General features: G+C 42.1%; 1 protein-coding gene across 1 annotated transcript in view; it reads left to right on the top strand.

Annotated features, from left to right (window-relative positions):
• LOC139656705 (BMP/retinoic acid-inducible neural-specific protein 3-like) overlaps positions 1-13,477 on the top strand; it is an 89,356-nt gene that overhangs the window by 41,879 nt on the left and 34,000 nt on the right. Inside the window, exon 5 of the mRNA XM_071534322.1 lies at positions 9,853-10,089. Coding sequence (XP_071390423.1) covers positions 9,853-10,089 — 237 coding nt within the window. The remainder of the gene's footprint in view (positions 1-9,852; positions 10,090-13,477) is intronic.

The raw sequence follows: 13,477 nt of genomic DNA, 5'->3' as shown, positions 1-13,477 counted from the left end.
ACGCATGCACACACACACACTCTCACACACACACACACACACAGAGGAACGTGTGCGTTCTTTCAAATGCATTCATAGTACTGTATATTCATGCACACGTACCCATTATGTACGCACACACTCTGCCGCTGCAATCCCAGCCCTGAAGATCCACTTATAGGGCTCCACACTCACTCCACACCCACACACCACCACCATCGCCACCTACACTCACCAACCTGCCACCCCCTCCCCTCGCCTCCTCTGTGTTGTAGTTGGCCATGGTGACCCTTTACTTTACGGTCCAGCAGCTTATGTGTCTGTTCTGCTTGACGGCTTCTCGGTCTCATGTGGCATCTGTTATCTGACCAGGCTGTAGATGGACCGTGTCTGGCCACCCTGACCCCAGCCTAACCCCCTTCAATAACACCTCCGAAATTCAGTCACAAGTAAACTTCAAGTGGTAATCCGCACCTCCCAGAGATCACCTGTCAGTCAAACAGTGTGTCCAGTACTGTGATGTCTTTTTCCTTGGATTCCTTGGATTGGTCTCTTTTCTTTGTCTGTTCAGCCATGGTGGCTATCACTGTTCATGCTAACTACCCAGTTCTTCTTCTAGTTATAAAAAAAAACCCCAGAATCGTCAGTGATAGAGACTTGCAAAACTCACATTTATTTATATGGAAATGTCACAGATGATTACTTTAAGGGAGGTTCAAATGGGTGGTTGTTTATAGTGCAATGGGACTTTGGAATGTAATGAACACCATGTAGCTGTACCTGAGAAATCCACATATGGCTTCTCAGCAGCACCTGTACTGATGGGTATTTACTGAAACTTTCTGTGTGTGACACACTTGAACCAAATGAGGGAGTTCCAGGCGTGAAATCATGAACATCCATTGACATACCCAATATTACCCACATGTTACCAATGCATTCTGGCAATGTATTCTGTGCCCTGTGTGTTGTATCGCTCAAGGTGTTTCAGCAATGAATAATTCTGTGGGATCCATAAAGTACATAAATCATAACTGCTAGTACTGCTGCTACCACCACTCCTAAAATACAGTACAGCCTCATTGCGTTTGAGCCTCTGCCCCCCCTGCAAGAAGCGAAAAAATAACATAAGACAACAGAAAACAATGTCTGTGCAGAGTTAAAGGAAGATGTTACATCATGTTGTGGCGATAGGGGAGAAATTCTAAAGCTCCATGCTGTACATTCTCTAGGCAAAGCAAAAAAAAACTCTTTGTATTTTCTATTCCCTGAGTGCTTCAACACTCCACTGTTCTCGCTCTCTCTGATCTCTGACTCTGATTGCATGCCTGTGTGTGCGTGTGTGTGTGTGTGTGTGCGCGTGTGTGCATGCGTGAGAGAGAGAGAGAGAGAGAGTTTCTGAGAAAAAGAGAAAAAAGTTTGTGTGTGTATCTGTGCCCATGTGTCAGTGTGTGCCTTTGTGTGTGTGTGTGTGTGTGTGTGTGTGTGTGTGTGTACCTCAAGGGCGTGCCCGGCTGTTTGTGTGTGTGTGCATATGTGCTTGTGTTAAATGTAGACCACTGCCTTGGCGTCTACAGTGGCTACTCCTCTCTCATCATTAACTGGTCGGAAAAAAGAAGCCTCCTTGTTCAGCGTTGAGTCAGAGCGCTGCTTTGAAGTGGAGATGCGAATTCATTATTATTTTTATTGAATGTTTTTGCAAGGGTTTTTGGCTTCAGAATTAAACCTCTTTATGTGTGTGTGTGGTGTGTGTGTGTGTGTGTGTGTGTGTGTGAGTGCGTCAATAACACATCAATACCCCAGGAAAACCAAGTCCAGTAGCGCCAAACATGACTGATGAGAGAGAGAGAGAGAGAGAGAGAGGGAGAGAGGGAGAGGGAGAATTTTATTTGAATTTAAAAGACTCCTTTATTGACCTCTTCATCATATAAATCTATTCAGAAACCAGTGCATGAATCAGGATGAGCAGCATTTAGCTTCCACCACCTCCACCGTGATTCAGAAAACCACAAAACAAATCCAAAAACTAGATTTCCCTCAGTAGAGCGAATACCTCCGCCAACACGATGCAATTGTCGACCTATGCCACGCATTTTGACTGGGCCTGAATTGGGACATGAGATCTGCCTGTTCAAAACACCACATGGCCAATCAGCATTAGTGCTGCCCTTCTACCACTGGACCAAATTAGCAGGACAGTTATGTCTAAACTGGAAATGAGCTCTCCAGTGCCCCATGTTGTTTGATTGGGCCAATAATGGATGATTTGCCTCTTCTTCTGTCAGCTGATAGACACACAACAGTTTGATGGGGTTATGTGAATCCATTCAGAAGTTATATGCCTTTTTGTGAGCAGCCACGCCCCACCACCACACCCCCTGTGGCCAATTGGTATGACAACTTAAAGAGTAGCTAAACCCCAAACCCAAATCTGTGGTGAAGCCTGACACCTAATGGTGAAAAGTAGGGTACTGAACTGGCCATCTGCTATTGGCTGATCTTTGGTGCCAGGTGATGTCACCACTTATTGTACTCTATAGAAGGTGACCTCACCTGACACCAAAGACCAGCCTATAGCAGATGGCCTCTTTAATCAGTTCTTCCTTGCCCCATGACAAATCCTTCCACAAAGTTTTGTACAAATCCATTAGTAACTTTTTGAGATATCCTGCTAACAGACAAACAGACAGATGGAATGGGCCGAAAACATAACCCCAGTCCAAAGATTCAAGACAAAAACAAGTAAAAAAGTCAGTGACAAGGCGACATCATCCACCACTGTATATAGTACCACCCCATGTGATCTCAAACTGGTCCAAGTTTCCCATCAGTCTATAGTAGGCATGCTGCACCCTGAGGCGAGCTGCCAGCAGACCAGCGGCCCTAGAGGATCTGGTTCTTCCTGGTCTACCAGATGGCCAGTTTGGCCAGTCCTGACAGGAGGTTTACCAGGAGCTGCACCGACCTCCTCCTCTGGCAATATGTTGGCCCAAAAATAAACAACTCAAGAGGAAAACCCCGTCCAAGTCCCTGAAACCATCCTCTGAGAAGTAACCCCCCCTAACCTAGGACATGGAACAACCTGATGTGCCACTGTTTCTGTTGTTTCTGAGAGAGAGAGAGAGAGAGAGAGAGAGAGAGAGAGAGAGAGAGAGAGAGAGAGAGAGAGAGACATTACATGCTCAATGGATTCAACTTGGCCATGCAAACAGGCCATCACAGGCACACCTAGCTAGTCTCTTACCTTTCCAAAAATATGCACAATGCAATAAATATGCCAAAAACTTCTAAATGAAGAACAATATATTTTGTATTTTTTTCTTGTTTTGAACATTACAATTGGTTCTATATTGGATGCTTCTCTACCATCTGCTTTAGCAATATGTAGAATTGAACTGAATTGAGTTTAAATGATTCGATTGAATTCAATTGAGATGAGAAGAGATGGAAAACAATCTATAAAACAACAAACAAAGGCACACACAGAGAGGGAGAAAGAGAGAGAGGGAGGAACAGACATTAGCAGGGTTTACATCCTTTGCACTTTTTTGCAAATTATGATGTATCGAATTAGTATACCGAATATCAAAGCTAAATGGAAAGTTCGATAACATCTCTGCAATATTGCCAAAAAAGTTCGCTTAGGACATCATTGATTTTGTTGATATAAAAATTGCCGATAAATAGCCGTGGAACGCATTTCTTGAATAAATCATTAGGTAGGCATGGCATGATTGGCATGATGAATGCTTCAGTTTCATTGTACAACACATCAATTATATTGTTATGTGGTCACTAGAATATCGGCAAGCTGCATTAGAATGGTGCATTTGAATATCACTAAGCACATTTCTTTGTTTTGGTCTTCGGATGACAGCATTAAATATGGCCGAGATGAGCGGAAACGAAACAAAATTGCCCGACTCCAATCAACTCTTGAAACACTCCTCACTTTTCCGGCGGATGTGTTTCCTTCTGACGTCGAGGAAGCCTATTTATACGCTTCGACCCGGCGGATGGGAAACGCACCTAATTTGATGGTTTTTTTTGTGAAACATTTCAAAAGTTTGGCGTGCAAATCCGCCTGACAGCTGGATGGAAGCGCGGCTAGCGAGACAGAAACAGAAAGGCAGACATGAAGAGACGGGAAGAAAATGACAACAACACAGGAGAAGACGGAGAGACTCAGAACCGGGGGGAGAGGGAGGCAGCCGGAGATGAGCAGAGGAGGACGGAATCGGAGAAGACGGAGAGAAAGAGGGGAAGTGAGGAGAGAGACTCAGTAGCGGTCCATGTATATTGAGGCTGGGCAGCGGCCAAGGCTTACCGAGGCTCTCTGATAGTGGGGACACAGTCCAAGGGTACAAACACCATCTCCTCTACAGCCAAGAGCGCATTCCAATAGAGTGGACCGAACACTCACCAAAGGAGAGGCTTAGAGAGAGAGCACACTTGGACACCGACACACACACACACACTCACACACAGATAACAGAAGGGTGGTGACCATGGGGGAGGCTTAAGAGCTTCAAATTGCCCAAAATGGAAAGTCTGGTCTCGGCTGGAGATAGACATAAAGAGAAAGAGAGCGAAAGAGAGGGAGAACTGCGGCTCTGTGATTTGTGGTCTACTGGGGCGATCTAAATCTGTGGCTGGATGGAGGCAAAGACTTATGGGTAATGACCCTAAAAGCCCCCATCAACAGGAGAACCCCCCGTCAAGGTCTTGGCGGAAATTCACGGAGGGAGCTGAGTTCGTGAAGAAAGGAAACTGAAAAATAAAAGTTGAATTTGTGAGATCATTGGTATTTCAGCTTATGAGTCTATACTGAATAATTATGTTAAAAAAGACACAAATTACAAGATGCACGGGTGTTACTCAAAAATTTGTAGCTGTGGTAAATCATCTGAGATTTAGTGCTGTTTTTTCATTAAGTGGCAAATTCAGGTCAGTCGTTAAGACACTATCAAACTTCACAGTTTAAAGCACTTGAGAGAATCATTTCCCACAATTTACTCTGTTCTTTGTTGAGCAGTATCTAATTAACAAAATGAATTAAGTATGTTACGGTGAAAATTTGACTTTCACACGTTAGCCGTTAATTTTCACCTCCCAAAACTCTGTACACATTTTCAAAAAGACTGGTGTCACCGCTATTGTCGAAAAACCGTGTCATCGCTGCATAGAAGATGAGGAAGGGAGGAGGAGGGTGGTGTAGATTTTAATGGCTGTGCATTTGTTTCTCAGAAACAACTAAATGTGACAGAGGACATGACAAAGATGTTGTACTTTGTTGTCAGGATGTAGCAAAAGTTACAGCATCAGTAGGATGAGACAGTAAATGAAAATAAAAAAATAAAAATAACATTGGTGTTAAAGGAATAGACAGTTCGGAGATTAACCTGTTGATCAACTTATCCATTTAGTGAGGAGAACATAAACACCAAAATTTCTCACTGTCGAGATAATGCTAGTCACCTTCTAGCACTCAGCAACAGTAAAGTGTTAGCATGGAGCCTATCACTCAACGTAGTGTATGCTAAAGTGTTAGCGTGGAGCCTACTATCACTCAACATGTATGCTAAAGTGTTAGCATGGAGCACTGGAGCAAATGGATGATTTTGGTGTCTTTGTTCTCATCAAACGACCAACAGGAAAATCTCCTAAAAACTTGGTGTATTCCTTTAATGGGGAGTCACCTGTCTATTGTCTGCCTTCCCCTTCTTTCCCTTCTGTTTCTGCATGTGAGCTGTGGGACTGTACAAAAACTGTAGTTGTGGCTACATTTTGCTTGACTGTTGTGTGGCGATTATGAGGGAAAAAACACATGTATTCCAGTTTGAGCTACAGGTCTACCTCAAGGCTACTCAGCTATAGATCACAAACAAAACATAAGGTGTGCAGATTGAATCTACTACCTGTATAATTAACTAAAGGAGGCATGAAAAACATTAATGAAAAGAGCAGGAATGATGGTTTCATCTTTGATTTGAATACTCACTAATAATAAATACGTTAATTAACTCATTAAATTTACTCGCCTACCCCAGGAGGTGTGAAGTAATGGGTTCTAAATAAATCAATACACAAGCAATTCAGCCCTCTGATCACCTCAGGGTTGTTCTTTTGTTTTGAGGTGTTTTTTATTTTCTTTTTTTTAAATGCATTTAGATCTCAGTAAATGTAATTTCATTGAAAATATTGAAATGATTTACCATTTCGACCACATACTGTAATTGATAAAATAGTGGAAATGTGTCATTACTTGAGCATAGAACATGTTGATTGAATTTGGTTGAATGCAAAACCTTATTAGTTTGAAGTTAAATGCTGCATATCGCTGTTGCCATGTGAAAACCTGGTAACTACAATCTTAGTGATTTTCATATTTTAGCTTCAATGGAAGGATCACATGCTCCTCTACAACCCTTGGGCTTCTGAAACCCTTTCAAAACCCCATTGGATAAACTCAAAAATGCATAGTGGTCAAGAAAAAAGCTCCTGAAAAGTTAACATTTAAGACATACAAGCTTTTCACCCAACAGCGACGACGTGTTAATTTGATTGCTTGGCTGCTGAAAAGGCTTTCCTCCGAGCTTCCATTCAAATGTTCAAGGATATGACTCCTTTTTAGCTGATTCCCCTTTCAGAGCTTATCTATATCTGACAATCCAGAGAGAGTCATGTTACTTGATGGCTCCTTTCAGCCCGAAAAAGCCCGCCGGATCATTCCCCACCTCAGCCACATCCGTAAGCCTTAATTGCATCTCTGGGCCTCGTATGATTTTTGAATGATATGAAATGTCAAACGGGGGTTAATACCCACCACGGAAACATGATGCGACATATTGAAATGTGCATTTTTCATTCATTTGGAATCGGCGGATGTGGGTTGCATGATGAAGAAGACAGGCATTCTGCCGCATGCTAATTTGTCACGATGTCAACAGGCATGTCAAAGGTGAAAATCTGCTTGACACCAATGGTGAATTAACATAAACATATATTTTCATATTTTATTTCCACTTCCCTCCCTTCCTCCTTCAATACATTCCTCATAAGAATCACAGTCGTCAGTTTTTAACATGGCTCTTTCTAAATTTGACGATGTGCTGTAACATCAAGCGTTGCGTAGGATACACAGAACAGACTTTCTACCAGAACAACTGCAGCTAGAGAGTACTGTTCCAACAAAGCTCAAAAGCCAGATGAAAAGGTAGAAACACACTTTGGGAAGCAAAACAAATAGCAGCCAATCCGGAAGCGTGTTGCAGAATGTTTCACACCCACTTGAATCTTTTTCCAGAAACCCTCAATGTCGTGGCACCAACATGTAAACATGTAGGGAAGTCAGTTCTAGGCTTGCTTACTAATGTTAACAGTTAATCTACTGTGCTTTTATGTTGCCACTATGAAGAGCTGTTAGCTATTGTTGACTGGAAAAAACTGAATCCAGGCTGTTCATTTCATTTTTGCTGAAAACAGCAGTTGACCTTGCCTTTATTTGTAATATTAAGTTCAGAGGGTTCAATGCAAAATAGACTTCAAGACAGAATGAATTGTCGGTCAATACCCAGAATTCTGTTTGCCAACTTCCAACAAGTGTGTTTGCAATGTGTCTGTGTGTGTGTGTGTGTGTGTGTGTGTGTGTGTGTGTGTGTGTATGCATAATGTACACTTTCCTACCTTACTGTAACAAATAAAAGGCAAGTCATCTGCCTTCCAAATGAGACAAAGATCGAGTGAGGTTCAAAGACAGAGGGAAAGAGAGAGAGAAGGGGGGTGGGGGGTTGCAGGAGGGATGGATAGACAGTTCGACAAACGGAGAGATGGAAGAGAGACAGAGAAAGCTGGATTGTGATCGGCGATGAGAAGTGTGTTATTTAGCTGTCTCCCAAATTGAAGCCGCCCCTGCCAGATTTGCTACTAGCACACACGCACGCACACACACACACACACACACACACACACGCACACACACACACACAGAGAGACCCAAAAGCACCTGCCAAAGCATGGAAGGGGAAAAATGCGACTAATTACATCTCTTTCCAAGCCATTGAAAGAGTAAATACCAAAGAAAAGACATGCATATTCATAGTGGGGCACAGCGGGATTGACTTGGCTGTTGAAAATCATCCAAAATGAGATTGTGAACTGAGGGGAGAGGAAGCTTTTGACACAACAAATTGATGATTATGAGACAGACAGACAGACAGACACCCACGGACCGACAGATAGATTCAGTGAAGCAGCGTGAACGCCATACTGCGGTCTCATGAAAGCTGCTAAGAAAAAAAAAAGAAAAAAAATGTTTTCTAATTCATGATTTACGCATTTTGAAGTTCACACAATGGCTTTTGAATGGGTTTCATAGACTGTGTGGTTATGAAACTTCTTCAGCACATTAATGACTATGCTACTACTATATTTCAATACAAGTTAAACAGTGAAAGCACTAAAATTAGCATTGTGACATGCATTAAGGGAGACGGAGGATATAAAGAGAAAGGAACTAGCATTGCAGAAAAAATATCAGTATTTCTCTCTGAAGATTAAATATGCATTGATCATGAGTTGAGGGATTTATTTATTTATTTATTAGAGGGTTGTCAACATCTATCATCTCAAAATCATATTAGGCTAGTTTTAAAACAAAAATAGTGAAAATTGAATGGCATCTCTCCCGACAATAAAACAAAACAGTGGCCCCGGTGATCATTCGATGCTTTGATGATGATTTGAGGATCTCCATTACACAGCAGGGAGGGGAAATAATGAAACCCGCAGATAGGAAACAACCTGTACATGGCAGGTTGGCACAGCGGGTTGTTTAGGGCGGCTGCAGAGTAGGTGACAGTTGCTACTGACAGTGCCCAAAACTGCAAAAAACGCCCTTGGGCAAGCTTATCTCATCCCCATGTGTACGCACCTACCTGCCGCAAGAGCTGGCACTGAAAACAATGCTTTGGAAAAAAAACAGCTTCTTACCTGTCCATGTGAAAATAGAACTCACACAGATGAAGTCTCTTTACCAATTAAAGGCAAGCAGACAACCATTTGAAATGTGGTTAAGTGACTGTTCTCCTCAGGCAAGAGCCGGCACGCAACAGAGACAGCCAGCTGATGGGCTGTTGTCTCGCTGCACAAGTCGGTTATGTTGGCTCAGCCATGTTAAAGCGTGTTGTCAGTATCAATATCCCAATGAAACACTCATTGATGCACAGGCTATATTGCAGCTGTTGCATAGCTTTGTTTGTTGGGGCTTGAATTAAAGATGTTCACTGCCCTTTTGCACTGAACAGGCGTCATGAACTACGAATACATGGAACCAATTGAAAGCCATGTTGTATTTTCAGAAGTGCATGGACATCAAATGAGTAATCATTCATCTTTAATGTTTCATCCAACAGCAATGATTCCTAGTCTCTATTTATAAAAGTAGCTATAAGGATTGTTGCTATCAATGAAACATAACGCCCTATGCAGCCTATTCTGATAAAAATATGTCTATGTTCCAACCATTTTCAAAACTTGCATTGTTGTTATTAATCATGATGTTTTGATAGAATAGTTAAAAATTGTATGATGTGACCTGCAAGATCCCTTGATTTAATTTGTGGAACCACTTCAAACTAGTCTTTATGTAATCTTAATGCAAACAATTTCATTTCAGAACTTTCTTTAATAAATCAAGCTGTTTTTCTCCATGACATACACAAAGGTCGGAAAAGCAGTGCCACATTCTCAACATTCATAATGCCCTTTCCAGGTTTACAAGAATGTCAGTGTGTGGAAGCAGGTGGAACCGCCTTAACAGAAAAGCTCTTTACGCTGAAAAATGAATAAATACCTTGCTGTGTGTTTTGCCAGGTTTACAAGATGTCCTCCCCGAGTTCCTGCGTGGGCGCTTTGTGGAGGCAGCTCTCAGCTATGTGGCATGTAACTCGGAGGGCGAGCTGCTCTGCCGCAACAACGACTGCTGGTGCCGATGCTCTGCCCGCTTCCCAGAATGCAACTGTCCCTTTGCCGACATCAAGGTCATGGAGGAGAACCTGAAGAAGAGCAAAGAGGCCTGGAGCAGCTTCAACCAAGAATTCATGGAATCAGGTATGGGCTGGCATGGTTGACATTAAACTCGCCGGCAATGAGGTAGAAAACTCGCGAATAACGAGGTTGTGTCGAATGAAGTTTTGGTTTAGTTTCTATAAGAGCAGCAAAGAGACCTGGAGCCGCTTCAACCAAGAATTCATGGAATTAGGTCTGGGTTAGCAATATAAAACTCGATAGTAATGAGGTAGAAACATTGCTGATAATGAGGTTGTGTTGAATGAGGTTTTAGTTTAGTGTCTATAAAATAAAATATAAAAATATAAAATACCTGGAGCAGCTTCGACAAAAAAGTATGGGTTGGTACAGTTATAAAACTTGCTAGTATTGAGGTAGAAGATTTGTTAGTAATGAGGTTCTGTTGAATGAGGTTTTAGTTTAGTGTCTTCAACAGGAGCAGAGCGACCTGGAGTAGCTTCAACCAACATTTTATGGAGTAACGTACAGTATCAAATAGGATGAGTATGGTGGTTAGTATGAAACTTGTTAGTAATGAGGTAGAAAACTTGATATATTGTAATGAGGTTCTGTTGAATGGGGGTTTTAGTGTCCTGGATGAACAAGAGGGAAGAGGTCTTGAGCAGCTTAAACCAAGAATTCACAAATTCACTGTGTCATATACTGATGCTCTGATTTCTGATTCAATAAAGTACGTTATTGTATAAAACAAGAGCAAAAAGGGTGGAAGACATTTCAGGTAAGGTGGTTGGTTAGTCAAATAGGTGAAATTGATAGAATGTCATTGTTAGGTGATTGGGAGGAGCATGTCTATAAGAGCCGGAAATACAGTATGCACTTGTATACTAAGCAGTACAGTAGAAGTCACAGCATGGACAGGGTCCTCGCTGCAGCCTGCGGACATCCTCATACCTGGAAGTAGCTCAGTGATTTTCCTTCTATAGCGGCTAACTCAGCCCATGAATTAAATATTTTGTTCTGTGATTCTCTTAGTTCCAACAACACTGTGCGACCGCAGCACTTTGGCAAGCAAGAGTTTCACTCACACCCCCCCACCACCCCGCCCCTCCACCCCAGCACCTAGAAAGCACTAGCGCAGTACTTTCTACATGACCACACATTTCCTTTCTTATGCCATTTTGGCTTACTGTTCAGGAAGTCTGGGGTTCTGGCATATTATGATCTACTTACTGTATTAAATAAGAGTAATGAGGCCTGGACAACTGGACAATGACTTCCTGGCATGAGATGGTTTCAGCTCCGGTGAGAGATGCAGCGAGTGGAACGGCGGTGATTCATGGCTCCCCGAGCTGGTTGGGGTGTTTGGGTTAGTGGAATTTGTAGCAACGCTTTATTTACAGCTTGCATCTTTGACGTGTTGTAAGAAGCAATCATAGTTTCTAACAGGTACAGTAAAATCATTCATGATGCCCTGTATCCTAACTGAGTTACAGCACAATTTCAAATTTTCTTCATGAAGTTCATGTTCATATTGTACATGTAAGCCTGTTAAGGCTTCTGATATCTCAGACGCTGTAGTGACACTTAATACATAAGTGTTCCCAAAGTGTCGTCCTATTGCCTTTTACTACAGGTATTATTATTTATTACAGGTTTCAAATCTTGTCAGAGGAATCAGAATTCCTGGCATTTTATTTACTGCGATGCGAGGAGATGAGAAAAGGAGTAAAGGCAGACAAAAACAGAGCATTTTAATTTCTAAGTAAAGCTGATGGACATTGTCTTGTGAGTATGTCAGACACCTTTTTATTACGTTTCCTCTCACAAAAGGTTTTAAATGGTAATATGTCAGGCACCATTTAACCTGCAGTTGCAGGACTTTCACCAAAATCTTTGAGATGTAGAAATTTTCCAAAATGATGAATCAAGCTTATATTCTCACTGTCAAATCATTTGCCCCATAGGTTTGGACTTCACTAATGGCCGCTTGCAGCTATATTTATTATTATTAGTAGTAGTAGTAATCGTAGTAGTTGTAGCAGTAGTAGTAATAGCAATAGCAGTATTAGTAGTTGTTGTAGTATTGAGGGCAATAGCCAGAATTTTATCATTTTCATATGCCATATGTAATATATTTTTTATGAGGGGAAAGAGAAAAGACCTCTTAATATGGTTATGGAATAGGGGAGACAACTTCACAGCAGTTTGGTTCATTTCTACTAAGCTAAGCTGTTTTATGAAAGTTAATAATTAAAGGAAAGTTGCATGGGAATTCAATATCCTCACAAGTTATTCATTCCCCAATATTCTTTTTAAGAGTGAAAAGGAGACTTATGACTTAACGTTCTAACTTCGTGGCAGCGGTGCCTGTTATCTCTTCTCAAGATTACTTTTTTTTTTTTTTTTTTTGGCATTGCCACATCATTATGTGTGACTAGGTTCTCGTTCCCGGTTCAGAACCAGGAGTGTGAAACCTCTGCCTTAGCCTGCTGAGCCACAGGGATGGAACCCCCCCCCTCCCCTCTCCCCCCTCCCATCAGGTGTACAATCTCACTCTTGTTAAATTCATTTCCACCAGGCCGGGCCGCTTTATGAAAACGATTCATCACCGGGAGCGAGACACAGGTGTGTCATGTAATGGCGGGCGATGATGCGGAACAACTCGGGCGTCACTCCCTAAATTGGCTGGAGCCGGGTTTTTGTTTTTTTTACACACCACCAGCTAACTCTTTAATGACTTGGAAGGGTGCGGGTGCGATTTAATTGGGGGACAGGTTTTCTGGCAGGCTTCTCTTGAACTTTTGCGAGTGTGTATTGTATAGTCCCCCCCCCCCCGCCACCACCACCACACACACACACACACACACAGTTCATGGTGATTCTGTGTGTGGCGCCATTTATTCAGAAAGTGCTTAGCGAGTGACATTACGGAGGTAAACACCGTTTCTTTGCAAAGTCAGGTGCTGTCAAAATGAGGCTAAGTGAACGCAGAGCGGCTTTTTCTTTTTTTGTTTTTTTTTTCCCGCTGCGTATTAAATCTTTATAAAGATACAACCTCACTGATGGGCGGTATTGAAAAGAGAGGAGTAAGACTCGCGTAATTGCAAGACTTTTCTGGTTCCGCTGACGTTGTCGTTTTTTTGTTTTTTTTTGTCGGAAGCTTAACTTTGCGTTGTTTGTCATATAAATGAGGCCCTTTAGTGCTGTTGGATGCTCTTGTGTCTGAGTAATGAGCTAAATATATCATAAGGCCTATACACTTAGTGACACACACAAATACAAGGACAGGCATGCTGTATACACACACACACACACACACACACTCTGTCTATACACAGACAAAGACAGATACAAACACAGACGCTCACTGATTTTTTCGTCCTTCCCTTTCTGATGCACAAACATTCCTATATACACACATGTACCCACACACACCCACTCATGAATGTGCACACACACACACACACAC

Source organism: Centroberyx affinis, unplaced genomic scaffold, assembly GCF_046629955.1.
Source record: "Centroberyx affinis isolate AG114_WGS23_722 - 3 ecotype Tasmania unplaced genomic scaffold, CSIRO-AGI_Caff_v1 ptg002518l_1, whole genome shotgun sequence".
Lineage (NCBI taxonomy): Eukaryota > Metazoa > Chordata > Actinopteri > Beryciformes > Berycidae > Centroberyx > Centroberyx affinis.
The sequence above is the reverse complement of the archived record's forward strand: the minus strand, read 5'-3'. Positions and strand labels throughout refer to the sequence as shown.